The sequence below is a fragment of the Zalophus californianus genome, chromosome 2 (assembly GCF_009762305.2).
Source record: "Zalophus californianus isolate mZalCal1 chromosome 2, mZalCal1.pri.v2, whole genome shotgun sequence".
NCBI classification, from domain to species: Eukaryota; Metazoa; Chordata; class Mammalia; order Carnivora; family Otariidae; genus Zalophus; species Zalophus californianus.
The window spans coordinates 177,799,748-177,824,563 of NC_045596.1; the positions used below are offsets into that span (position 1 = coordinate 177,799,748).

General features: G+C 41.2%; 1 protein-coding gene across 8 annotated transcripts in view; it reads left to right on the forward strand.

Moving 5' to 3' along the window:
* TRMT9B (tRNA methyltransferase 9B (putative)) overlaps positions 1–24,816 on the forward strand; it is a 60,963-nt gene that overhangs the window by 31,697 nt on the left and 4,450 nt on the right. For 7 of the 8 annotated variants that reach the window (XM_027600500.1, XM_027600503.1, XM_027600498.1 and 4 more), the window contains 3 exons: positions 592–789; positions 13,124–13,278; positions 20,199–20,372. In XM_027600500.1, coding sequence (XP_027456301.1) covers positions 13,125–13,278; positions 20,199–20,372 — 328 coding nt within the window. In that variant the 5' untranslated portion in view covers positions 592–789; position 13,124. Of the gene's footprint in view, positions 1–591; positions 790–13,123; positions 13,279–20,198; positions 20,373–24,816 lie in introns of those variants that run through there. The other variant, XM_027600506.1, reaches the window with a different exon arrangement.

Below are 24,816 nucleotides of genomic sequence, written 5' to 3' on the forward strand. Positions count from 1 at the left end.
GAGATGTGCAAATATTGAGCAGTTAAATTGTACTGGAATGATTTAATGCAGTTTGGTAACATTGTCTTAAATAGTATACATTTCCTTAGACCATGGGATTCAGAGTTGACTCTCAAGGCTTGTAATTTTTCTAGGAACAAGATGAGATCATTCAATGTAATTGTGGGAGAAAGTACTGTATATTTTATAGAAAGCTTAGGAATTAGGGGCACCTGGGTGGCTCAGTCGTTAAGCATCTGCCTTCGGCTCAGGTCATGATCCCAGGGTCCTGGGATCGAGCCCCACATCGGGCTCCCTGCTCAGCGGGGAGCCTGCTTCTCCCTCTCCCACTCCCCCTGCTTGTGTTCCCTCTCTCACCGTGTCTCTCTCTGTCAGATATCAAAATAAAATCTTTGAAAAAAAAAAGAAAGCTTAGGAATTAATTCAGAAACACCTCTTATATTTCTGGCATTGTCCACAAAGTCCCAGTTCTTTCTAATCCCTTCTTCTCCGGGTAATTTATGCGTGGGTCAAGAGGTCAACCTGGGCTGTCGCTGGTTCAATATTTGTATTTTGCAAAATGACGTTTAGTATTTGTGTTTTTCCGAACAGAGCCTGTGTTCCCTTCAGAGACTCATGCAAAGTGCTTCATCGCGTGAAGGACCTCGCTATTTGATTTCACTCGACGGCTTTTCATTTACGTTACACACTGACAAAGTCATGAGCCAAAACTGTCACTCTCTGAGGGTAGAAACTGCCATGCTTCACAAAGGCAAGAAGTAATTTTCCTGTAATCACAAGATGACTCAGGTTAGTACCTTTTAGCTCTTACTGCAATTCAAATAACATGAGGATTTTGGGGCGCTGGGCAAACCTCATTAGTCCCCATCGCTATAATTTTAAATTTATGATAATGTGATATAAAGTAAGTTGGAGTTTATTTTTGTACAAGGTGGTAAAAAGAATTTGAAAATAGTTGTAGAGGGTGAGTGAAAATTCCAAGAATGTACTTAGTATCTTTTAGAGAACAAAATGCTTTTCTAGGAAAGAGCATTGTTAAATGATAACTGTTATCCTACAAAAGTTTGCAGTATCATCTGGACTTGAAATATGTAGATGTTAAGTTTGAAGGATCGTGGATTAAAAGGCAAAAAATCCCAAAACCTAGGTATTTTATAATTAAGTCTTTGAACTATCATGACCAACTTGTATCATTGTGTTAGAATTGCAATTTGAGCAGGTCTTTAAAATTTAAAGCAGAGTTTTATGTTCTCTTTTTTAATATTGTGTCTTCTGTGGCATTTATAATGGGAGAACCATTTGCAATGCTTATATTTACTTTTAGTTACAAAAATGTGACTTCTGCATGCCTAGGGTCCATGCGTGAAACAGCCTCTGCTGGGGCAGAAAGTCATGAAATAGAAAACACAACCGGGAAAAAGCTCGGTCCTAGCCCTGCTTCCTGTTGGTCCCCAGCAGGGCCTTTATGATTTCTGACCAAAGACTTGAGGACCGGTTTGTCTGGAGTAAAGTACTGTTGTCCTGCAGAAGGAGCTAAGGAAAGGGCTCACTGATGCCTTGGTTCTAGTTAAATATTGAATGACTGCCCTGTGTTCAGCACTGTCCTAAGACAAAGGAAGGTCCTAGTCCAGTTCCTGCTTCCAGGGACTTCTAGTCTCATTAGGCACATACACAAAGTTGAGAATTCAAGATGGGATCAGGAGAAATGTCCCAAGAGTGATAGAGATAATAAATATGCCGAATACAGAAAGAGTGGGAAGGCTGGTTTATATCTGTGGCTCTCCGTGAAGTCTTTATGGAGGAGGACAAAGCTTGCTAGACTTCGAAGGCCAGGTGAGATTTTGGAAGGGGAAGGTGATCGAGCATTTCAGGTGACAGAGGACAGTCTGTTGGCTTTAGTGAAGCCCTGAATGAGGAGCTGTACGAGACCCACTCAGGGAAGGGTGAGGAGAGGTCTTCAGGTGGAAGCTGAGAATTTGAGATATGGTGGCTCCAAGATAGAAGTCTGGGAAGACAGACTGGGACCAGGTTGTGGAGGGCTTTGAATGCCAGACCGAGGAGTACGAGCTTCTTCCTGCAGAGAATAGAGACCCCTGAAGGGCTTTCAACCCTATTAAATGGCCCTTATCCATTATCTGGAAAATTATCCAGAATTGACATGAAACAGAGATTCTAAATTGCTTTTCTTGGGTTCATGGAGGGAAAACGACAAGCTGCAGCCATCAAGCCGGGAGTAACACGTATACTGTGTGGTCCCTGCAAGTCACTTTTTACCATGGAAACGTACAGTGTCTCCAGCAAGTCATGATTAAAGGAGGGGTGGGGCAAACTCCCAGCCTTATGGATATGAGATGTGGGGGGTGGGAGGAAGACAAGGGGGACAGAGAGACTGGAAGGCTGCAGAAGCAGCTCCGATACTAGGTTGTGGCAGTGCAAAAGGAAAGGCGGAGAGACAGCAAAGATGGCGGTGGTAGTACCACAGCTCTGATCTCTTAGGCTAGCGCTGGATCCCACATGATGCTGCCATCCCAGCATGCTCTAGTACCACTGGGCTCCAACAAGGGTCCTTTCGTCGTCTATTTGTGGCAAGTCCTCTTGGGGAACTGTGGCAGCCACAGTGCGACTTGTCCACTGTGGCACCCCCTGAGGTGAGTGCCGTGGTTGCGAAGACCCATCCAAGTCTGTAATAAAGTCCGTTGGCAGCAAACGTCAAAACAAACTCTTCATCGGGCATGAAGGACGGAGTTGTTGGGAGTGTACTAAGTCGCTGACAGAAGAGCTACACACCAAACCTCAGGAAAGGCAACACTTGGAAGAAACCTGAGGATCTTTCCTTTAGGGTTGTGCCATTAGTGACTGCGTTCCAACTACCTCTTACCAGTTTCCCAGGGGAGAGAGACTGTCCTAGATTGGATCACGTGTCCACCCCTTGGCCTATGTGACTAGCAGGCCCCGGCATCACTTGGAGTCTGAGACAGGGGCAGTTCCTCAAAGGAAGATCAGATAAGCAGAAATTTTAAAAAAGTATTTAATCTCTGGGGCACTTGGGTGGCTCAGTCAGTTAAGCATTTGACTCATGATTTCAGCTCAGGTCATGATGTCAAGGACCTGGAATCAAGCTCCATGTGGGACTTCATGCTGAGTAGGGAGTCTGCTTGGGATTCTCTCTTCCCTGCCCCCCCCCCCCACGCACACGCTCTCTCACAAATAAATGAATAGTATTTAATTTCTAAAATGTCTGGGAATATAGATAATGGTCATAAAGTGTATGGCCTCAGGCTTGGGGAGAGATCAGATATTTTGCAGAATCTCAGGTTTCCCAAATAATTTTTTCACAACTACCTTTGGCAGACCCTCTGCTTTCAAACTAAAGTCTTATGGTTTAAGACAAACAAACAGATATGAACCAGAAATTACCCCCAGCAAATACCTTCATGCCTTCATGCTTTGGGGTCCACACATTAGTGTCTTTTCTCCCTCCCTCTCTCCTTCCCTTCGTTTTGTAGCAGTCAGATCTTCAAACACATCGGGAGACCTGAAGTGATTTATTTGATTTCTATGCCTTATCTGTGATAGAATTTCCAAGTTTGCTACTCTCCCTGAAAGGCAGGTTAATAGGTCTTAAAAAAAATTTATTTGAGAGAGAGAGAGAGAGCACGAGCACAAGCAGGAGGGCAGAGAGAGAGAATCTCAAGCAGACTCTGCACTGAGCGCAGAGCCCAATGTGGGACTTGATCTCATGACCCTGAGATCACAACCTGAGCCAAAACCAAGAGTTGGTTGCTTAACCAACTGTGCCACCCAGGTGCCCCCAAAGGGCTTTAAGAAACACACTGGCTTGCCCAGCTTTGGTCAGTCTTTGAATAGATACTTCTTATAAATGCAATTTAATTGAGTTCTAAGGTGATGATCCCAATTTCTCATGCATTCATTTGGAGATGTGTTATCTTACATACAAGCAGGGCTCACAATTTCCTTTTTAACAATTTCCAATCACACTGGAAATGAACATAATACATTAAACTCCAGCATACTGCAATTCTAGACTTCTAGAGCAAGAGTTTTTAAGCTTTTTGGCATTATTTTGAATTTTAATTTTTTAATACAAAGGTTCAAGCGAATCTCTCTTGTAGTTACAAGTTGTCCCACTCTGATTTCCATTAATGATTGATTAATATTAATACATTCTATGAACAATATCAGAATGTAAATATCTAGTTCTGAGCCCTAATTGGAATAGATACAAAATTAATAAAAACATACAATTATATATTTTAACTCTTCTTTATTTTTATCCCTATGAAATTGGAACTCTTAGATCTTTATCTACTTTTCCCACTTCCCGTGTCTTGCTTCTTTTGCATTAACATATAAGAAGCACATGATAATCATTCAATATATATTTGTTTTCCTTTTTCTTCTCCTTCTTTTCTCTTCCCCTAGTGCCTTTCCCATTTTCTTTATCGTTCCATTTTGCACCTTTAAAAAGAAAAACTGTAGGGACACCTGGGTGGCTCAGTCGGTTAAGCATCTGACTCTTGATTTCAGCTCAGGTCATGATCACAGGGTCATGGGATTGAGCCCCCAGCGTCAGGCTCCATGCTCAGCGTGGAGTCTGCTTGTCCCTCTCCCTCTGCTCTTCCCCTTGCTGTCTCTCTCTCTCTCAAATAATTAAATAAAATATTGAAAAGAAAAGAAAAACCATATTGGCACATATTTTTGGCTCCTTCTTTGTTTTTTGGGGAGCCCTGTTTCTTCTATTACATCCGTGTTGTTCAAGTGATTAACTGCCCTCCTATCAATTAGGCTCCAAATTGCTGTTTCCTTGGTTCTATGGCTTATAAATATTGTGAAATCGTTCCGAAAGATTTTATTCTCCCATAAGCTCAGCAGGTTTTTCCAGTAAGTGCTCTTGCAGAGAGCCATATAAACAGCTGGCTAAACATTCCAGCTGACCAACATAGCAGTAATAAATCAGGAAATTTCAGTTTGTCCGATCATTTCTAACAAGGCACTGAAGTGTCTGAGAATTGTCTTAATGAGTAACAGTAACAATAGAACAACAAGGTAGTGAGAGAATGATGGTAAGTAAGAATTGGACCCACATGCTGTTAGAAAGCTAAAGATAAGGCAGCATCTCTCCTGGATTCTTTACATAATTTCTGTTCCCATCCATTTACTGAGATCCATAATCCTCATATATCATTGTAGATCTGCTACTTGGAGGCTGGAGCTAACATAATTCATCCTTAATTTCACATTGAATATTTAGGTAAAGCTATTCAGTATTTAGTAAACACATGAATCTAGGGTTGGTAAAGTGAGTTTCTTTTCTTGTAGCGGACCAATTAGACACTGCCCTGATAGGACATCTTTACTGAGAGCAAATGGACTTTATTCTTCACTGGTTACTGGATAATCTGGCATGAGACATTATCTTATTTAAATTAATAAGAAATCCTCAGTTAATTTCCCTAGACCATGTCCTTAAGGGTTATTTGTGAATCAGAATTGTTAAATGTGTGGTTGTTGAAGTCACAGTGGTTGGGTCCACATCCCAAGCATTGGGTTTATCTCTATTTGTTCAGGTCATTTTTATGTTCTTTAAAAAGTCTTACAGTTTTATTCCAAGGAAAAGAGGAGAGGAAATCCTCAGTTAAATTTCATCTGAGCTAAAAACTCTCTCAACAGTTTCTGTATATATTATTACATAATCTAATTTCATGGGAATATTGCATCAACATGGTACCCTAACTCATCTTTGACCCTAGTGATCTTCAGTTTCTAGGTGTCCCCTAGAAGGCACCAAATGAATGACATTCATTCATCCTGGCAATGGCAGGACAGGGCTGAGAAAGGATATTCTGCTCAGCTTTGAGTTTTAAAAATGCTTTAAAGTTCATAGTAAGACAATGGTCTGAAAGTAAAAGGATTTTCTTACATTGAAATCTATAGGGAAGTATATATGTGTACACTTAGATGAATTTTCACAAAATAAGCACACTTGTGTAACCAGAACCCAGATCAAGAAATAGAATATTACCCACACCCCAGGACAGTGCCCCCCCACTCCTTTGCAATTCCTATACCCCGAGGTAGCCATGATTCCACTTCTAATGGCACAGATTTACCTGTTTTTGCACTTTACACAAATGGAATCCTATACTCCGTATTCTTTTGTGTCTTTCTCTTTTCACATTATATTTAGGAGACTGAACCATCTCATTGCATATAGTCGCAGACTTTTCATTCTTATTACTCTACAGTATTTTCGTTGTATGAATCCATGGCAATTTCTTTGATTCTTCTATTGACGACAGACATAATGCATGGTTTCCAGGTTTGTGCTGTTTTGCAGAATGCTACTGTGGAAATTCTAGACTGTCTTTTGGTGAATTTATGTGAGCATTTCTTTTGGATACATATACACATACATAAAGAGTAGAATTTCTGGGCCACAGGATATGCATATGTTTGGCTTTAGTTGTCACTTGCCAAAAGTCTTCCAAACAGGCTGATGCAATTTACACTTCTACTAGCAGCATATTCTAATTCTGGCAGCTCCATGTTCTCACCAACATCTGGTATCTTCTGTCTTTTTCCTGTTAGCTGTTCTCTCGCATGGGTGGTGGCATCACACTGTGGTTTTAATCTGCAGTTGCCTGATATGAACGAAGATGGGCACCTTTTCATGTGTTTCCTGTTCATCTCCTGCCCACGGTGAAGTTCTGTGGGGTTTTTTTGCCCATTTTTATATTGGGATGTTTGTCTCTTGCTTAATGATATGGAAGAATTCTTTATATTCTGGATACAAATCCTTAGTCAGATGTATGTACTGTGACTATCTTTTTACATCCTATGGGTTGAATTTTCACTCTCCTACTGATGTCTTAATTTTATTTTATTTTTTTATTTTTAAAGATTTTATTTATGTATTTGAGAGAATGAGAGAGAGAGAGGAGTGTAAGCGGCGGGGGGTGGGGTGACAGGAGGGGCAGAGGGAGAGAGAGAGAGAGAGAGAGAGAGAATCTTAAGCAGGCTCTACAACCAGCACAGAGCCTGATGCAGGGCTCGATCTCATGACCCTGACATCATGACCTGAGCCGAAACCACGAGTCAGACGCTTAACCGACTGAGCCACCCAGGTGCCCTGTGATGTCTTAATTTTAATATAGTCTAATTTACTTATTTGCCCTTTTACGGTTAGTTCTTTCTAGGACCTGTTGAAGAAATCCTAACCCACCTCAAGGTTATATAGAAGCTGTCTTTTTCCTCTAAAAGCTCTACTGTTTTACCTAATAGCAAGAGAGAGTTTAATTTAGAAATGTCATTGGTAGGTACCTGGAGACAGAATAAAATAAGAAAACAAATGAGTATGTTTTCCATTGAGCCAAAACGTGGAGGACTGACTGTAGAGAGAATAATGGTGCAGAAAGAAACTCAGGATAAAATATAACAGAAGTTCCTATCGCAAACAAAAGACAAATCCCTTCTGGTGACGGGGCCATGAGCTTCGAGCCTATTATCCCAGTTTCTGAGCTGCCTTTCTAGGGCTGGTTATGAAAGGAACTGTCCTGAGAATATGCAGCTATGGTGACTCCTCCCTGGGGACAAGGAGCCACTCCAGGGGACAAAACAAGGCCTCTCAGAGTTCTCTGTGGGTCAAGTGCAGTGTTGTCTCATCTCCTTGATGAGATACTAGGAATATCTTTTCTTGGGAAATCTTTTCAGCTCCTCTGAATGTTTTTACTCTTTATAAATGTGTGTGATAGGCATATAGTTTTACAATGATCATTAAAAGTAATTCATTTTTTATACTCATTTCAAATTTCAAAGTTGCATTTGAAATTGTGGGTGTTGGGCATGTCTCAGTGTGCACCCATCTATCCCTGTTTCTTTGTCCAGAAACAGCATTAAGAAAGACTGAAAGGTGAGAGGGATGGCTTATAGAGGGACATAGGAAACTTTGCAGGTGATGGCTACATTCTTTATCATAATTGTCTTGTGGCTCCCCACATGCATATGTATAAAACTTATCAAATTGCACACATTACAAATGTGCAGTTTGTTATACATCAATTATACCTAAACTGTTAAAAATAAAATGATTTAAAAATATTGTTTATTTGCCTGGAGTTTCATTTTTCATTTATTCATTAAACATGGTTAGACCTATTTAAGACTATGCTAGATACTATGGGCTAACCAAAGATGTATATTTAATGTTGTTTCTTTAGAGTTCAGAATCTGGTAGAATTACTTAAGTCATTATAATACTTTGTAGACTATGAAACATTTCAGGTCCTGTGGAATTTAGGGATGAAGGAAATTACATTTATTTGAGAAGTCTGGAGAAAACCACAGGCAAAAGTCACTTCTTGGCTCACAATATTAAGTTTTAAAAGATGGGATACAGTACTATATTCAGTTTTCTCCCAATTTTGTTACATCTGTAGTAAAAAGGAAAATGTTAATATTTATGAAGGAAAAAATTTAGACACACTCACATAGTAACAAGGTACCTTCTAATAGAAGATAACTGATAGTTTTTACTTTTTCATTACCTATTCAACATTTCTTAGGTGAGCTGTTTATTCCCTTTATTTTGGCTTAAAACACCCATGCTGTCTGTGCATCAGGGACCTACACTGCTGGTTCCATGATTTTGCAGAGACATGGACAACGGTACTGGAGCTACATGCTGGCTCCTAAAGCTTCTGCTCAGACATAACTCACACCTTTTCTGATCATGTTTAATGGTCAAAATCCAGGCTTTGTCTGAATGAAGTTGGGTGGAGAAGTGTTACCCTAATCACATGCTCCGAACAGCACAACCAAGTATTTGTGACTTCTTAATGATGACCCAGTTGCTAGAAGAATTGCTGATATCTTTCTTTTTGTTCCTCTCTCCCTGGGAAACACATCAAGCCACTGACCTCTCTTGTTAGTTTCCTACCACTTTCTCTCCTCGCTTCCATTTTCCAAGGAATATAGGCTAGCCATAGAGCAAAACCCAAAGCTCTTAGTATAAGAAGTAAGGCTGGATTAGAGAGGGCTCTTGCGGGGGTCAGGTCAGAAACCCAACCAGTGTAAGTACAAAGGGGAACTGACAGACTCTGAGGTGGGTAGGATAAGGAGTAGCCCCCAGGACTGCAAGAACCCAAGTCTCAGGGAGTAGAACCAGGACTTTATGCTTCCCGTGTTTATTCTCTCCCATGTTTGTCTCTCATCTGTTTGCTTTGCCTGACTTCATTCTCTTCTTCTACGTGAAGACAGCTCTTTTCCACGTGGGGGAAACATAGTCACTGGCAGCCTGACCTTCACATCTCTCTAGCTCTGTGATGCCAGGGACAAGACCACTGGGTTTTTTTGTTTTTTTGTTTTGTTTTGTTTTGTTTTTTTTTTAATTTATTTTGAGAGAGAGTATGTGTGTGTGAGTGAGGTGGAGCAGGGAGGGCCAGAGGGGGAGAGAGAATCTTTTTTTTTTTTTTAAAGATTTTATTTATTTGACAGACACAGTGAGAGAGGGAACACCAGCAGGGGGAGTGGCAGAGGGAGAAGACGGTTTCCCGCCGAGCAGGGAGCCTGATGCGGGGCTCGATCCCAGGACCCTGGGATCATGACCTGAGCTGAAGGCAGATGCTTAATGACTGAGCCACCCAGGTGGCCCAGAGAGAGAATCTTAAGTAGGCTTCACACTGGGGGCTCGATCTCCCAACCCTGAGATCGTGACCTGAGCTGAAACCAAGAGCTGGATGCTTAACGGATGGAGCCGCCCAGGTGCCCCAAGGCCACTGGTTCTTTAGTTCCACATGGAGATCTCTCCAGAAAGGACTCTAATTGGCTCACCTGGTATCACCTGCCCACCTTGGACCAATGATTGTGTCCGGGATACGATACCATGATTGGCCAGGCCTGGGTCACATGCCCCTCCAGGGAGGACAAGATATGAATTATCAGAATAAGGGGGATGGTGAACTTGGTGGGACAAATAAAAACAATAGCTACTCTAGTCTACTTAGAATTAGATATGCCTAGGGCGATCTTTTAAAATTGTAAGTCCAATTATGTTACCCAGCCCCCCCACCCCATCTACCAACTGAAAACTACTTTCTACTTTCCATTGCATTTAAAGTAAAACCCAGGGTGCCTGGGTGGCTCAGTTGGTTAAGCGACTGCCTTCGGCTCAGGTCATGATCCTGGAGTCCCTGGATCGAGTCCCGCATCGGGCTCCCTGCTCAGCGGGGAGTCTGCTTCTCCCTCTGACCCTCTTCCCTCTCGTGCTCTCTCTCATTCTCTCTCTCTCAAATAAATAAATAAAATCTTTAAAAAAAAATAAAAAAAATAAAGTAAAACCCAAATTAGTTCTTTGAATTTTCAGTGCACTACTTCTTCTGACTTCTCCTTACCTTCCAGATTATTTTACCTTCTCTCATGACTCACCAGCAAGGCATCAGCTAGCTACAAGGGCCTAAAATTTGACAGCACACAGGTTAAGAAGCCTGGCTAAACCAAACCCTATATCCCTTGGCTCACCTTGAACCCTGTACTCTTATTTTAGTACTGATCTCAATAGCTTAATCACATTACCTAATTCACAAGGAATTTGCCTATTTGTATAACATTCATCTGGAAAATATTGCAGGAAATTTAAATCCAGTGTTAAAAATGTCACATCAGAGAGCCCCAACTCTACAAATCAGGTTCACAGTCAGCTCTTTATTCTGCAGTATATAATCTTAACTTAAAATGCAATAAAAACAAAGTGGAGTTCTGTTGTTCACACACTTTAAAATAGGTCTTTGTTTATAGTAGAGGCCAAGCAATTTGGGAGAGGACTTAGAGGAAGGTCTCCAAGGGGTACTGTTCAGGTACTACAAATTCTGAGCTTGTAGTTGGAGCCAGATTGAAGATAATCGAGTTTATGCTGATTGCCACTTGACATGTGCAAGTACAAGAAAGTAAAATGTATTTGTTCTAGGGTTCCTCAAAATTGCATTGCCTAATTTGATTCCATGAGGGGGAAAAAGTGTTAAAGAGACTTGAGTCTAGGGAGATTTTGATTAAAAAGAAAAGCACTCGGCGTTTGGGCTTTTCTGGTGTGTAGGCAGTTACAGGCAGCCATATGTTTACTTTGTAAATTCCAGTTGAGGGTGCAACATAAGCTGTTTCAGTTTGGGTGGAAGTTTTGTCAGGCCTCACAAATGAGATTTGTACTCTGTTAGGAGTTTGCCAGATTTTTTTGCAGGGGCTGTGGGCAGGTCCATGGTAATTAAGGAGAGTCTACTGCTAATTTGTTTTCTTAAGAGTAAATCCTGAGAAGCTCTTCCTTGCAATAGAAGGAATGATGGAATTAGAATATCATCATTTGGTGATGATTATGGTACTAACTGTTTTGGGCAAGAATCACCCATGGGTAGGGTGCTAAAATTGGTGGATGAGACTCTGAGAAACAGGGTATTTATGTAGTCTCAAAGTATCTCTCCACAAGATATTTCTTAAATGCAAAGGGGAGTAAGAAGGGAAGGTACTTTGTAGTTCCTAATGAGACACCATCTTATTCAAGTGCTTCCTACTTCCCAGGGTGGGGGTGTAAGAGGATGGAGGGTGGGAAGCGGGACGCAGGGGCTGTCTGGAGCCTGGGCCCTTCTCCTGTCGCTCTCTCATCTGCAAGCTTGTGAGTGTAGGTCCCTCTCTTCCCACACGCCCCACGGTCACTCCCTCTTCTCCCAAAGCCAATGCCGCCTTCTTTGGTCATGGTTAGATTCCATTCTGGTTATGTTTGTTTGTTCCTTTATTGACGGTCTGCTGTGTGCAAATTCCAGGGGATTCAGCGTTAAATAAGACAAGCCCTTGATCTCTAAGATTTTCCAGTCAGCGCTAGAGGAAAATATCGAATAAAATATTATAGCCCTTTGTATCTGTAGAGGTATGCATGGGATGCACAGGAGTACAAAGGGCCGCACCAAGCTAGCTGATGCTCTCAAATCATTGAAAATACTTTGATATTGATTGGTAAAAAGCCACAAGCTGAGCCCCTGGCCACTTCCCTGGGATGCTCTTCACTCACATGCCTCAAGAGAATAATGAAAAGATTAAACCCAACACAGCAGAGGCCTCTCAGACTGCTCTTATATTTTTCCACTCCTGATTGCCTAATCCTGCATGAAAGGTCAGACAAGGCTTTCTGGAAGAGGTGATGTGCATGTCAACAATGAACGAAGTTAGCCAGGTAAAGCACAGCATCTGTTCAGGCCCCTGGATCAGGGAGAGAACGTGTCGCATCTGAGAAACCACGGTATACTGAGTAATACAGCTCATCTGATGCTGGGGAAGGGTGGTGAGAAGTGGCTTCAAGAGGTAAGTTAAGGCCAGATCAGAAAGAGCCTTGTAAGCCCCACTAAGACACCTGAACTTGACTGAACAAGCTATAAATTGTCTCTGAAGAAGTTTGAGATGGAAAGCAACACAACTGGATTTATGTTTTAGAAAAATAGTTGTGGCGTAAGTGAAGGAAAGGGGTTGAGGGGCAAAAGACAAAAACAAACAAAAAACCTGTTAACAGACTGTGGAAGTAATTCACGGAGATAAGCACCTCTTCTAAAGCAGAATTAGTATGGAAATAGATAAATGATTGGAATCCAAAAACATTAAACCTGACTTTTTCCCTATGTGACTACAATAAATTTCAAAGACCTGTAAAAAAAAAAAAAGGTAGAATCAATAGGGCTTTATGACTGGATTGATGAGCTACCTGTTATAAAATTTTAAAAACATATTTAGCATTAGATAGAATAATTTTATCCAGAGTGAACCATTTGGTAAGCCTTTTATATATGCTTCCAAAATGAAGAGTTGATCTTGCACAGGAACTTAGGGTGGCTGGCTCATTTCCAAACCATTATTTTCCAAAGCTCTGCAGGTAAAAACTCTGCATTTGCTAGCCTTTGGACAATTATGGTGGGGTTACACTGCAGGTTTTGTCGTTCGCAGTGCAAAAGAGAGTGAAAAAACAGTACAACCTTGACGGTTGTAGGTCCCCGATTTTAGGAAACCCGCATCCTCCATCAGTATCTCTGGTGCGTACTCTGACCTGCATTTCTTGGGGTGGCCCCGTTCCCAGGATGGATCATGAAGCTGCCCAGCTGGAGAAGCAACATGTGCATGATGTGTATGAGAGTACGGCACCTTACTTCAGTGACCTGCAGAGCAAAGCCTGGCCTCGGGTCCGCCAGTTCCTCCAGGAGCAGAAGCCCGGCAGCCTCATCGCTGACATAGGTAACCCGGGCTTGTGCCCTGTAGTCTGAAATATTTCTCTTGTGCCTTTCCTTTTAAGATGCATCTCACATTTCTGTTCTAACCAGAAGTCTGAAATTGTGTCCTTGGCCTGCCAGTACCTAGACTACTCAACCTTATAGCAGAAATTCACCAAGTCAGAAAGTAGGAAACTTTTTGAAATCTACATTCACACAATGGTGACCTTTTCGAGAGCCTCCGCGCACGCACATCCTCCAACAAAATCGACCTGACATTGAATGAATAAATCATGACTGAGATGACTGCGGGTGAAACTGACCATTTAAAACTTGGAAACATTCACATTTGTAAATAACATTTGGTGGCTCACCTTGACTGGCTCTCTTGCCTTCTACAGAAGAGTCAGAATTGTGGGATTACACAAGAGGTCCCGTAACCTCTTATTAGTCTCATAGATCCTTTTCCCTTAACTATTCCGTAGGTCTTTCATTATTAGAGCCTTTCTTTAATTAGATCATATCTTCGTAATCACTGATTTGCCTGGAGGACTTTGGCTCAGTATCTTTCTGAATCAAGAAGTGGTAAACCACAACCCAGCAGATCTAAGACTAAGGTTTAAGACATGGTAGGATTCCCACTTGACACATGCCCACCTAAAACTGCTTTCCAGCAACTGTGTGCAGACTGTGCCCAGGAGAGTCATAAATCTGCAGTTACCAATTCCATCTGATTTGACATTTACTCTAAACATTTACTCTAAATATTAGTAAGAGAAACAGATGTGTATCCATGGCTTTTAGCATATTAAAGGTGGTATGAGCAGGGTGGAATCTGGGAAAGGGATGCATGCCATATAGAAACGGAGAGACTTTGAAAACTATATCGTGTCGACTTTTAAAAATTAACTGCAGTTTCAGAAGATACAGTGAGTTTGGAACTCTTACCACCCTCGATGTCAGCAAAGTGCCAGAATGTTAAAATCAGTTAGGAAGAAAAGGAACCATTCCATTAGTGGCTTTGGGACAACAGTATAATTATATGCTACTTTCTCATACCTTACCCCCAAAATTCCAAATGAAGCAAAGATTTAAATATGAGAAAATGAAATTGTTAAAGGACTAGATGATTGACAACTAGATTATTTTTAAAAATATCCTCAGAGGCAAAAGCCCCTTCTATGTGTAACACCAAGGAAAGTCAGAAATCATAAAAGACAATACAGTTGTCATTATTCACAGTACCTATGTTAAATTGATAAAATTGCCATGAACACTGACTTCGTGAATACTGAATTACTGCCCCTAGAGGAAATGTAGGATCAGGTTCCTGTGAGCCTCTGGTCACAACATTTTGGTCAACTGATCAATACCTAACCTTGTTTCATGCTTCTGTCTATTTGAAGACACATTATGACGATACAGTATGGATTCTTTAACATTAAACTCAAGGCCAACACACTATATAACTCATGCCTGAACATAATTTATTGAACACATATATTTTGTCCATAAGGCTCGTTAGAGCCATCTTGGGCTTAGGAACCCTTCATAGCACTTGAATTCCATGGTCAGGGACCATCCTAAACCGTGAAGTCACTGACACAAAGCACAAAATTGTGGCACTAAATAGACCACAGAAAGAGCACTTGTTGATAGGATGAGAACCAAAACAAGACACTGGCCAGACACCTCAGGCAACTCAAATTTTTCCAAATTTTTGCTGCTCTCTCTCTATATATAAGCAGGCTTGTCGGTGAACCACTGTGCAAGTGCTTGAGTATTGACGTGGGGGTCACAGATTTTATCACGTAGGTGAACGTGCAAATATGGAACCTGTGAGTAAAGAAGATCGACTATATGGATATCTTTGGCCATATAAAAAATTCTACAAGGTAAAAATCTAGACAAATGTATAAATGAAGTCAAAAAACAAAAATTAAGTAAAAATATCTGCAATTTATCTGATAGAAAACTGGATAATTTTCTGAATCTACAGGGCATTCTTTAAAGTCAGTACAAAAGAATAGGACCAAAATTAAAAAAAAAAAATGAGGAAAGGATACGAACAGAAAATTAAAAAAAGGAGGACTACCACTTGCTTAAAATTGTTTTCCTGGCTGATGTACTTACATGGCTCAGTAACAAAGGTACCAAAGGGTATATAGTGAAAAAGATGCCATCCCAGCCCTGCGGCACCAAGTAACCCAGGCCGGAACCAATTAGCTTTTTGTATCATCTTGAGATATTTCAAGTATAAGCATTTACATATGTGTACATATGGGTGGATTGTCCTTTTTTGATTACCCAAATGGTGGTATGCTATACAAACCTAGCTTTTGTTTCCTTTCATATGTTCTGATCATCCCATGTGTGTGCTTATAGAGCTGCGTCGTATTAAAACCTGCATAGCATTCTCTGATAATAGCACTGTATTAACAGATACATGACGTCTGCTCGATCTTGCTCCTACAAATTAGGGCGCAAATAATATTCTTTAGATGCCCCTGTGCAACTCCATAATTTTACCTAGTAAATATTTGTTTCACCCATTTGTATCTTCCGAATTTTGTGCTTTTACATTTTTTTAACTACTCAATAAATGAATGGTACTATTTTGATTACACAATGAGAGATAGGGTTTTTTTAAAAAATATTTTATTTTTTTAAAGATTTTATTTATTTGTTAGAGAGAGAGCATGGGTGAGAGAGAGTGAGCAAGGGTACAAGCAGGGGGAGCTGCCGGCAGAGGGAGAAGCAGGCTCCCTGCTCAGCAAGGAGCCTGAGCGGGACTCGATCCCAGGGCCCTGGGATCATGACCTGAGCCGAAGGCAGACGCTTAACCGACTGAGCCACCCAGGCGTCCCAATATTTTATTTATTTTAGAGAGAGAGATAGTCTAGGGAGAAAGAGATTGAGAGCAGGGAGAAGGGCAGAGATAGAACCCCAAGCAGACTCCAAGCCCAGCATGGAGCCGAATGGGGGGCTCGATCCCCTGAGATCATGACCTGAGCTGAAACCAAGAGTTGGATGCTCAACTAAGCCACCCAGGCACCCCGAGAGATAGATTTTAAAATAAAAATGAAGTTAAAGAAAAAATAAATGAAAAGAAAAGAAAGAAGCCCAAGGAGATTAGAAGAAAAGAAAGTAGGATAGGGGCGCCTGGGTGGCTCAGTCAGTTAAGCGGCTGCCTTCAGCTCAGGTCATGATCCCAGGGTCCTGGGATGGAGTCCCGCATCAGTCTCCCTGCTCAGTGGGGAGCCTGCTTCTCCCTCTGCCTGCAGCTTCCCCTGCTTGTGCTCTCTCTCTCTGACAAATAATAAAATAAAATCTTAAAAAAAAAGAAAGTAGGATAATATGACTATCTCCAAAAGGAATATATTTTTTTCTTTCCAGTTTTTCCACGTCGCTAAAATCAATTATTACGTTGGCAACTTGACTAGTTATTAGATTAGCAATTTATTGTTAATTACGAGTAAAACTTTGCATAAGTAATAAACATCTGGAGGTAATTGGGTTCCAGTTGCCCATACAGTAATTTCCTAGGCTGTTTTCACTATTTAAGTGGTGCAACTTTCAGTTGATTAAAATTTTATTAACCACCTCACTCCATTCCCCAATTGAGCTGATTTGCTGAGGTGTGGATGAAGGGTTCCTGATGGCAACTAAGTCTTCAGGGCAGGTATCAAGAATTAAGTGAGCAGGAACTATAGCCTAAGTGAAAAGAACTTGGATGATTTAAAGACAGCAGAAATCCGAAGTCTCTCAGGAAATACTAGGCTCTGTGCAGTCGTGGCAATGCCATTACCTAAGATGGGCTAGTCACTAAGGACATTAGATGGAGCATGGAGGGTGTTCTGGGGTTTGAGAGCTTTATTTAGATTAGTTTAGAAATCAGGAAAAAGACCAGAGCCCGATTCTTTTTGGGCAAGGTTACCTTTTTACCCAACATCAGAGACAACTGTCTGTCCCACTAGTATTGAAAATTGCATTTTTGCATACATAATAAAAATGAACTTTTCAATAATTAAGATTCCCTTTGCCTCTTCACTGTATGTACTTATTCCCAGTCTCTGTGGTCAGATTTGATTTGCAAGTCATTCTCTATTTACCATTCCCTCACTGAATCAATGGAAATGTAGAACCTCTGCTTTGTGGTGGGCACATAATATGCCTACAGAATAAAACATATCCCTTCATCTCTGGTTTCAAGAAATGTATATAAAATGGGAAATAAATAGGCTATACATTCTTCTCTTTCCCATGGGAAAAGAGAATTCTCTTTCAGATAACGGTTTTAGCAACAAAACAAAAACTTAATTTAAAAAATGTCATTCCTACAAACTTGAGAGGAAGCAGATTAATTATTTCTAGCAAACACTTGCCCACCGTGCACCAGAACATTTTGTGGAATTGGGGCAAGTGTCTGTTTTCTTCTCTGAGTGTGGTGCAGAATGGAAAAAAGAGGGAATGGAAGCCTACAGACACTTTGTTTGCTCGCTTCAGTACTACGAGAGGTTATCCTTTAATGCGATTTTGTAAAGCAGCACGAGTGTTGCGTGCTGGAGCTTGCTGCAATATCAAAAATGTTCTGATAGGCTTCTTGCACATTTAAGATAACGGGGTCACAAGGCTTGGCAGTGTTCCCCATCTCCTCATTAGGATAAAATCTGCCCCTCTTTAGCATCTTAGTGTACGCAGCTGGAAAATAAATAATGGCATCATACTTGGGAGATCCACCACTATCCTTAAAACGGAATGTCATCAGGAATGAATATGGGATTGGGATGGCCTGGGTGGCTCAATCGGTTAAGCGTCTGCCTCCGGCTCAGGTCAGGATCTCAGGGCCCTGGGATGGAGCCCCATGTCTAGCTCCCTGCTCAGCAGGGAGTCTGCTTCTCCCTCTCCCTTTGCCCCTCCCCCTGCTTGTGCTCTTTCTCTCTCTGACAAAAAAATAAAATCTTAAAAATAATGAATATGGGATAAATCAAGGTTGCCATGGGCCCTGAAAGCCTTTCAGGAGATGCTGAGATTTGAAAAGGCCCAAGTGGTTTCAGTACTGCCAGATGCCCTCTGAACACCTCCCTCTAGCTCGAATGGTCCACAAACCTGTTCTTTCTTGTTTTTTACTTTTTAAATTCCAGCATCATTAATGGACAGTGTTATATTAGTTTCAGGTGCACAATTTGGTGATTCAACCATTCTGTACACTGCTCAGTGCTCATCACGATAAGTGTGCTCTGGATCCCCTTTGCCTGTTTCACCCATCCCTCCCACCCCCCCACCCCCTATAACCAGCAGTCTATCACGAACCTGTTCTTATTCGCCTCTCTATGGTAATTTTCCATTTTTCTAAAGGTATCCCCTGAGCCAATTAAAATAAAAAAAGCAAACGGATTTGCAAGACTATTTTTTCTTCAACTATGACCATCATCTTTGAAATATTCAGTACTGCCATTTTAAAATACTTTGTGATTCCTATTTTCCCCATAACTCCCCTCAAATATTGGTTTCTTTTTCTCGTAAGTATTGGGAACCATGGCTGTGAGATCTAAAATATTTCTAAGACCCCAGTCACTTACATTGAAATAATCACACTGGAAATCTTATTTTTTTATTCACAGGCTTGCCACTGTCTCAGCTGGCATCGATGAACTTTAATTATGCTTTTAGTGTCTCATATAATTTTGAATGGCCTATTAAGAGGGAGTTATTAGAGCATTGTGACATATTTCCGAAGCAGCCAACTAAACGTCCTTGATTAGTGGTAGATATTTTTTTCAGGGAGAAAAATCTAGAGCTAATGCCATTAAGCACAAATATCAGCTCTAATGATATCTTTAAATATTTCTGGAAAAGGAATTAGCTGCTATGTCTGGGCAAATATAATACTAGGTACCAGATCCTAGAAGGTTTTGTTTCAAGGCGGTTACTCACTCCTATTACTTCCTTCTTCATTGTAGTATCAGATCTGATTGATCTAGATCTTTGGGTTGTGTAAATATTGAATTCTTTGGGTCTCTACCACCAGAAAATGAATGTCAAAAATGGTCTGTTTAAGAAAAAAGTAATTCTAAGAGTTGCATACTGAGTCAACAGAGATCATTTAAAACTTAGAACTGACAATAGATTGGATGAAAAGATACTGAAATTCCCTTTTCATTCAAATTCAACATTTTTGAGAAGCATGTTCTATTGTATACATTCTTTTATTTATATCCAATGAAAAAATGGTGGGCAGTAGTTTGTTTTACACAGCCAGCGAGTGGTAAGAATGTCTAGGGAGAGGGGCGCCTCGTGGCTCAGTTGGTTAAGTGTCTGCCTTTGGCTCAGGTCATGATCTCAGGGTCCTGGGATTGAGTCCTACATCAGGCTCCCTGCTCCGTGGGGAGCCTGCTTCTCCCTCTGCCTCTGCCTGGCCACTCCCCCTACTTGTGCTCTCTCTCTCCTTGTCAAATAAATAAATAAATAAATAAATAAATAAATAAATAAATAAATAAATAAAACCTTTAAAAAATGTCTGGAGAGATAATATGAGAATAAATGCCATCACAGACAGACCTTTGCATAATGAAATATGTATGTGAAGGTAGCTTTTATAAAGGACTGAGCATCACTCCCGGGGTCTAGGAAACCCCCCTCCTGCCATGAGCCAGCTAACAGTCTTTGGTGGCACTAGCGTGCTCACCCCTATAGGCATGACCTCATTAAATGTTTGATAAATATAATTTCTTTCTCCCGATTCCTCTCCCTCTCCTCCTATAAGTGAAAACCTGTAGGTGCCCTCTGGAGATTTTTCTTTGGCTTTTGTGAATACCTTCATGCCATGCTGTCACTGGTCTCGGTTCGTTAATACAAAGTTATCTCTATTGCTTGTTGTAAGAAAAACTGTGCGTTCTACTTTCTCAGAAAGGGCAACACGTAACACAGGTTTTTCTCTTACAGGTTGTGGGACTGGAAAGTATCTTAAAGTGAACAGCCAGGTATACACCCTGGGCTGTGACTACTGTGGGCCATTGGTAGAGATTGCCAGGAGCAGAGGATGTGAAGTCATGGTATGTGACAACCTTCAGCTCCCCTTTAGGGACCAGGGCTTGGATGCTATCATCTCCATAGGAGGTAAGGCAGCCTCTGGCCACACGTTCGCTCTTCACCTTGAGAATGACATTACATGGTGGAGGCCCTTCTCACAACTCAATGTGCATTCTTTGTAGAAATGTCTATGTGATTCATGTGATCTAATTTTTATTAAAAATATTTCAGCTGGATTCCTGGACTAATCTCAAAGGTACTTGATGGTGGTACATGGGATTGTGATAACTAGTCAAGGCCTCCAGTTGGTATTGTATTCTCTCCGATGACTCATTCCCAGTGCTTTTATTTATGAGTAAGAAAGCATTAAGGGAATTTTACTCATTGGAATATTTTGTACTTGGTTATATTGAAGTGAAGCCAGATTTTTCCAATGTGAAGTAGAACTTTAGAAGTCATATTACCTGCTTTAGGTTGCTAGTGTGTCCTTTATTAGCAGGACATTATAAAACTGATGCACTGAATGTCACCTGCAGGCTGTGTCATGCACCCTACCACTCAATGATGCATAAGGCACCAGGGAAGATGGCCCCACCTGGTCCCAGACTGCGTTGTTTTTACAATGCCACTCAGCTCTCTTAATGCCAAAGATTGTTCAGAAGTCTAGGGAATATGTTGCTATTTTCCCAGCAAGGGTGCCCATACAAACACACAGGCCACAAATGAAAAGAAACAACAAAACCCCATGCCTGAAATAGACACAGGTAAGGCTCTCTTATGCAATGCACATAATTCTGAAACCGAGTACATTAGTCCTATTTAAATATGCTAGGGAAAGTTGGAGCAATTTCTTTTGCAAAGAGGAAAATCTTCTGCACAGCAAATCATTTGCTCCAATACACTTAAAAGATTAATCTATTTGACTCCAGCGAGCTTCGTCAAAGCAAGGGGATCCTACATAAAATTGACTAGATACAAAACTGATTGTCAGATAAAAATACAGAGTAAGACTATTTGCTCTCTCCTGAAGGAAATGAGGACTCGCTCTATTTGACCTTAGATGGGGACTCTGTCTCTGCTTAGCGAGGGGATGCAGGCCTGGATGCCACAGCCGTGAAAGTCCTTAGGACTGGCAGGAGACGGTTGCCATGAAAACCTGCTCTACGACAGCCACTGTTAAGTCCATTTGGGGCCTCAACATGAAGAGGAGGGATTCCTGTTACACCAAGCAACTCATTACAATGCTTTGAATCTTGAGTGGAAAGAAAGTTTCGGGGTTGGTCATTCTACCTAAAGAACAAGAAATTGCGGCTTCAGAGAAGTGTATTCTTTGCTCTTTTTGTTGGTTGACATCAGTTTTAGTCTGCAAGGCTCCCCACGTCCAGGCTGTCCCCCTGGGGCACCATTGTGGGCAGGGGGAGACTGCCTGGCTTTCCTGCGCCTGGGAAATGCTCTAAGTCTCTCTTGGCTTTCAACAGAAGTCTCACGACTTGTCGGCAGAAGAAATGCAACACACCTGGTTGCCATCTTCTGAAGAAAAATGTTTCCTTAGGTGGAAACACACCATGTATTTTTAGGAACTGTAACTATAAATTAATGTGATGTGGTCATTTCAGCCATGTTTCACATTTAGAACCATATTATGAAAAATTTTGATAGTCTGTCTCTCTTATGTCTATTTATATTTACTTCCCTGTTTAGAAATCTGTATGTTGGCACTTTTTGCTAATCTTCACATGAAGAAATATACATTTTTTGCTTTTCCATGTCTCTTAATAATAATAATAATTTGAAAGGTAAGCATCATACCTAATGATACATTTGTTATGTTTTCCTGGCAGATTGGAAAAATAAACACTCTTTTCACTTACTTTTAGAATAGCTTGATAGTTCTATGAAAATATAGCAATATATTAAAACAGTACCAATCAACTATTTATTTTATGCCAACGGTTCTCAACTTGGGGTTATGTTGTTGCCCCCACCAGCCTTAGGGGACACTTGTTCTTGTCCGGAGACATTTTCAGCTGGCTCAGCTGGATGTGTGTATGCACAACCGACTATCACCTAGTGGGTGGCCCCCTACAACAAAGAATTATCTAGTCCGAAATGTCAGGAGTGCTGAGGTTGGAATGCTCTGCTTTATGCTAAACCTATGGATTCTGAATGCTTTTAGATAGAGAGATGAGACCTGTACACTGGAAAAGTTACATAACAGTATGTCATAAAATATCAAGATATAGCAAGACTTTAAAGATGATCTTGTGATGGGGCACCTGGGTGGCTCAGTCGTTAAGCGTCTGCCTTCGGCTCAGGTCGTGATCCCAGGGTCCTGGGATCGAGCCCCACATCAGGCTCCCTGCTCTGAGGGAAGCCTGCTTCTCTCTCTCTTGCTCCCCCTGCTTGTGTTCCCTCTCTCGCTGTGTCTCTCTCTGTCAAATAAATAAATAAAATCTTTAAAAAAAAAAAAAAAGATGATCTTGTGTAACTTCCCATCTAGTTCTAGAATCCAGTAATTGAATTCAACCTCCCTATTTTCTGGGGTCTCAGCAGGAATACATTGCTATAGAATCCCTATATTGTACTATTTTTGCCTTTAGGTTGTGATTATGATTTTTAAACAAAAGGGGATTTTTTTTTATCCTTTAAAGATTCAGTATAGTTTCCTGACACTGATAATTCATGTAAATGTATCTTCACATCCCATTTTGGCTCCATTTAGAATGTTTTAAGTATTCTTTTTTTTTTTTTTAAGACTTTAGTTATTTATTCATGAGAGACAGAGGAGCAGAGAGAGAGAGAAGCAGAGGGAGAAGCAGGCTCCCAAGGAGCAGGGAGCCCGATGCGGGACTCGATCCCAGGACCCCGGGACCACGACCCGAGCCGAAGGCAGACGCTTAACCATCTGAGCCACCCAGGCGCCCTAGAATGTTTTAAAATACATTTTTTATATAATGAAGAAATCTTCATTTGTGAATTTTTCCCAAAAAATATGGCCTAAAGGTTACTTAGTATTACATGTTAAATATAAACATAAAACAATATAGGGGCACCTGGGTGGCTCAGTTGGTTAAGCGTGTGATGTTAGCTCAGGTCATGACCTTGGGGTCCTGGGATGTAGCCTCCTGGCGGGCTCCCTGCTCAGTGAGGAGTCTGCCTGGCCCTCTTCCTTCCCCCCTGCTAGTGCTCTCTCTCGCAAATAAATAAATAAATAAATAAATATCTTAAAAAGAAAAAAACCCAAAAAAACAGCAGCAGCAGCAATATAAAAGATTGAGATATTTCTTGGGTGATATGCTATTAAAAATGAATCATCACGGAACAAATGTTTAACAAATACATATAAAGACTTTACTCCTTTTAAAAAAGACTTCTTTCGAAGCCCAGAATCCTGGAATGTTGAAGACTTATGAATCTGCTAAAAAGAGACTATTATATTAGTCTGGTTTTAATGATGCTTTTTTCCTTTTTGCCCACCCCCCCCAAAAGGAACAGAGTCAACTCTCATTAATCACAGTAGTTATACTGTATTAAGTCTCTTGAACAATTCATTAGTGAATACGGAGCCATTGCTCCCAGAGAACAACTACAGGACTAGGTTTCCGTGAGCCTCTGGTTGCAGCGTTTTTGTCAACTGGCCAATACACAGCCTTGTTTTACATGTGTCTCTGTTTATTTATTTTTAAAGATTTTATTTATTTATTCATGAGAGACAGAGAGAGAGAGAGAAGCAGAGGGAGAAGCAGGCTCCCCGCGGAGCAGGGAGCCCGATGCGGGGCTCGTTTCCAGGACCCCGGGATCAGGACCTGAGCCGAAGGCAGATGCTCCACCGTCTGAGCCGCCCAGGTGCCCATGTCTCTGTTTAAAGACAACTTATTTTTTAATTTTTATGTATTTTTTTTTTTCAGAGAGTGGGGGAGATGGGGAGGGGCAGAGGGAGAGAGAGAATTCCCAGGCAAACTCCATGCCCAGCACAGAGCCTGAGGCAGGGCTCCATCCCACAACCCTGAGATCATGACCTGAGCAGAAATCAAGAGTCAGATGCTCAACCGACTGAGCCACTCAGGTGCCCCTAAAGAAAACTTATTTTGAGCTCATGCCAACAGCCCAAACGAAGCTTCTGTAATACATCTATTTTCTCTTTGAGACATAGCCCAGCCTTCTTACGCTTAGGAACCCTTGGGCGCTATGCTCAGGGATCATTTTAAACAGCAAAATCACACACGAAAAGCACAAAATGCAAAAAACGTGGCACTAAATAGACCATGAAAGGACACTTGTTGACAGGAGGTAAGCCAAACCAAGGCAGCAGGGGTCACCTGGTTTGATCTCAGCTGGGAACATGCATGATGGGAGTTTTTTGCCACCATGTGCATGTCAACAAATGATCACAAAAACATGGAGAGTGCTGTTTTGGGGGGCTACAAATATATTTTGGCAAGTAGCAAAATTTGCAAATACAGTATTCACAGATAATAAGGATTGACCATATTTACAAGATACACCCACAGAAGTTCTGGCGTGAATTAGG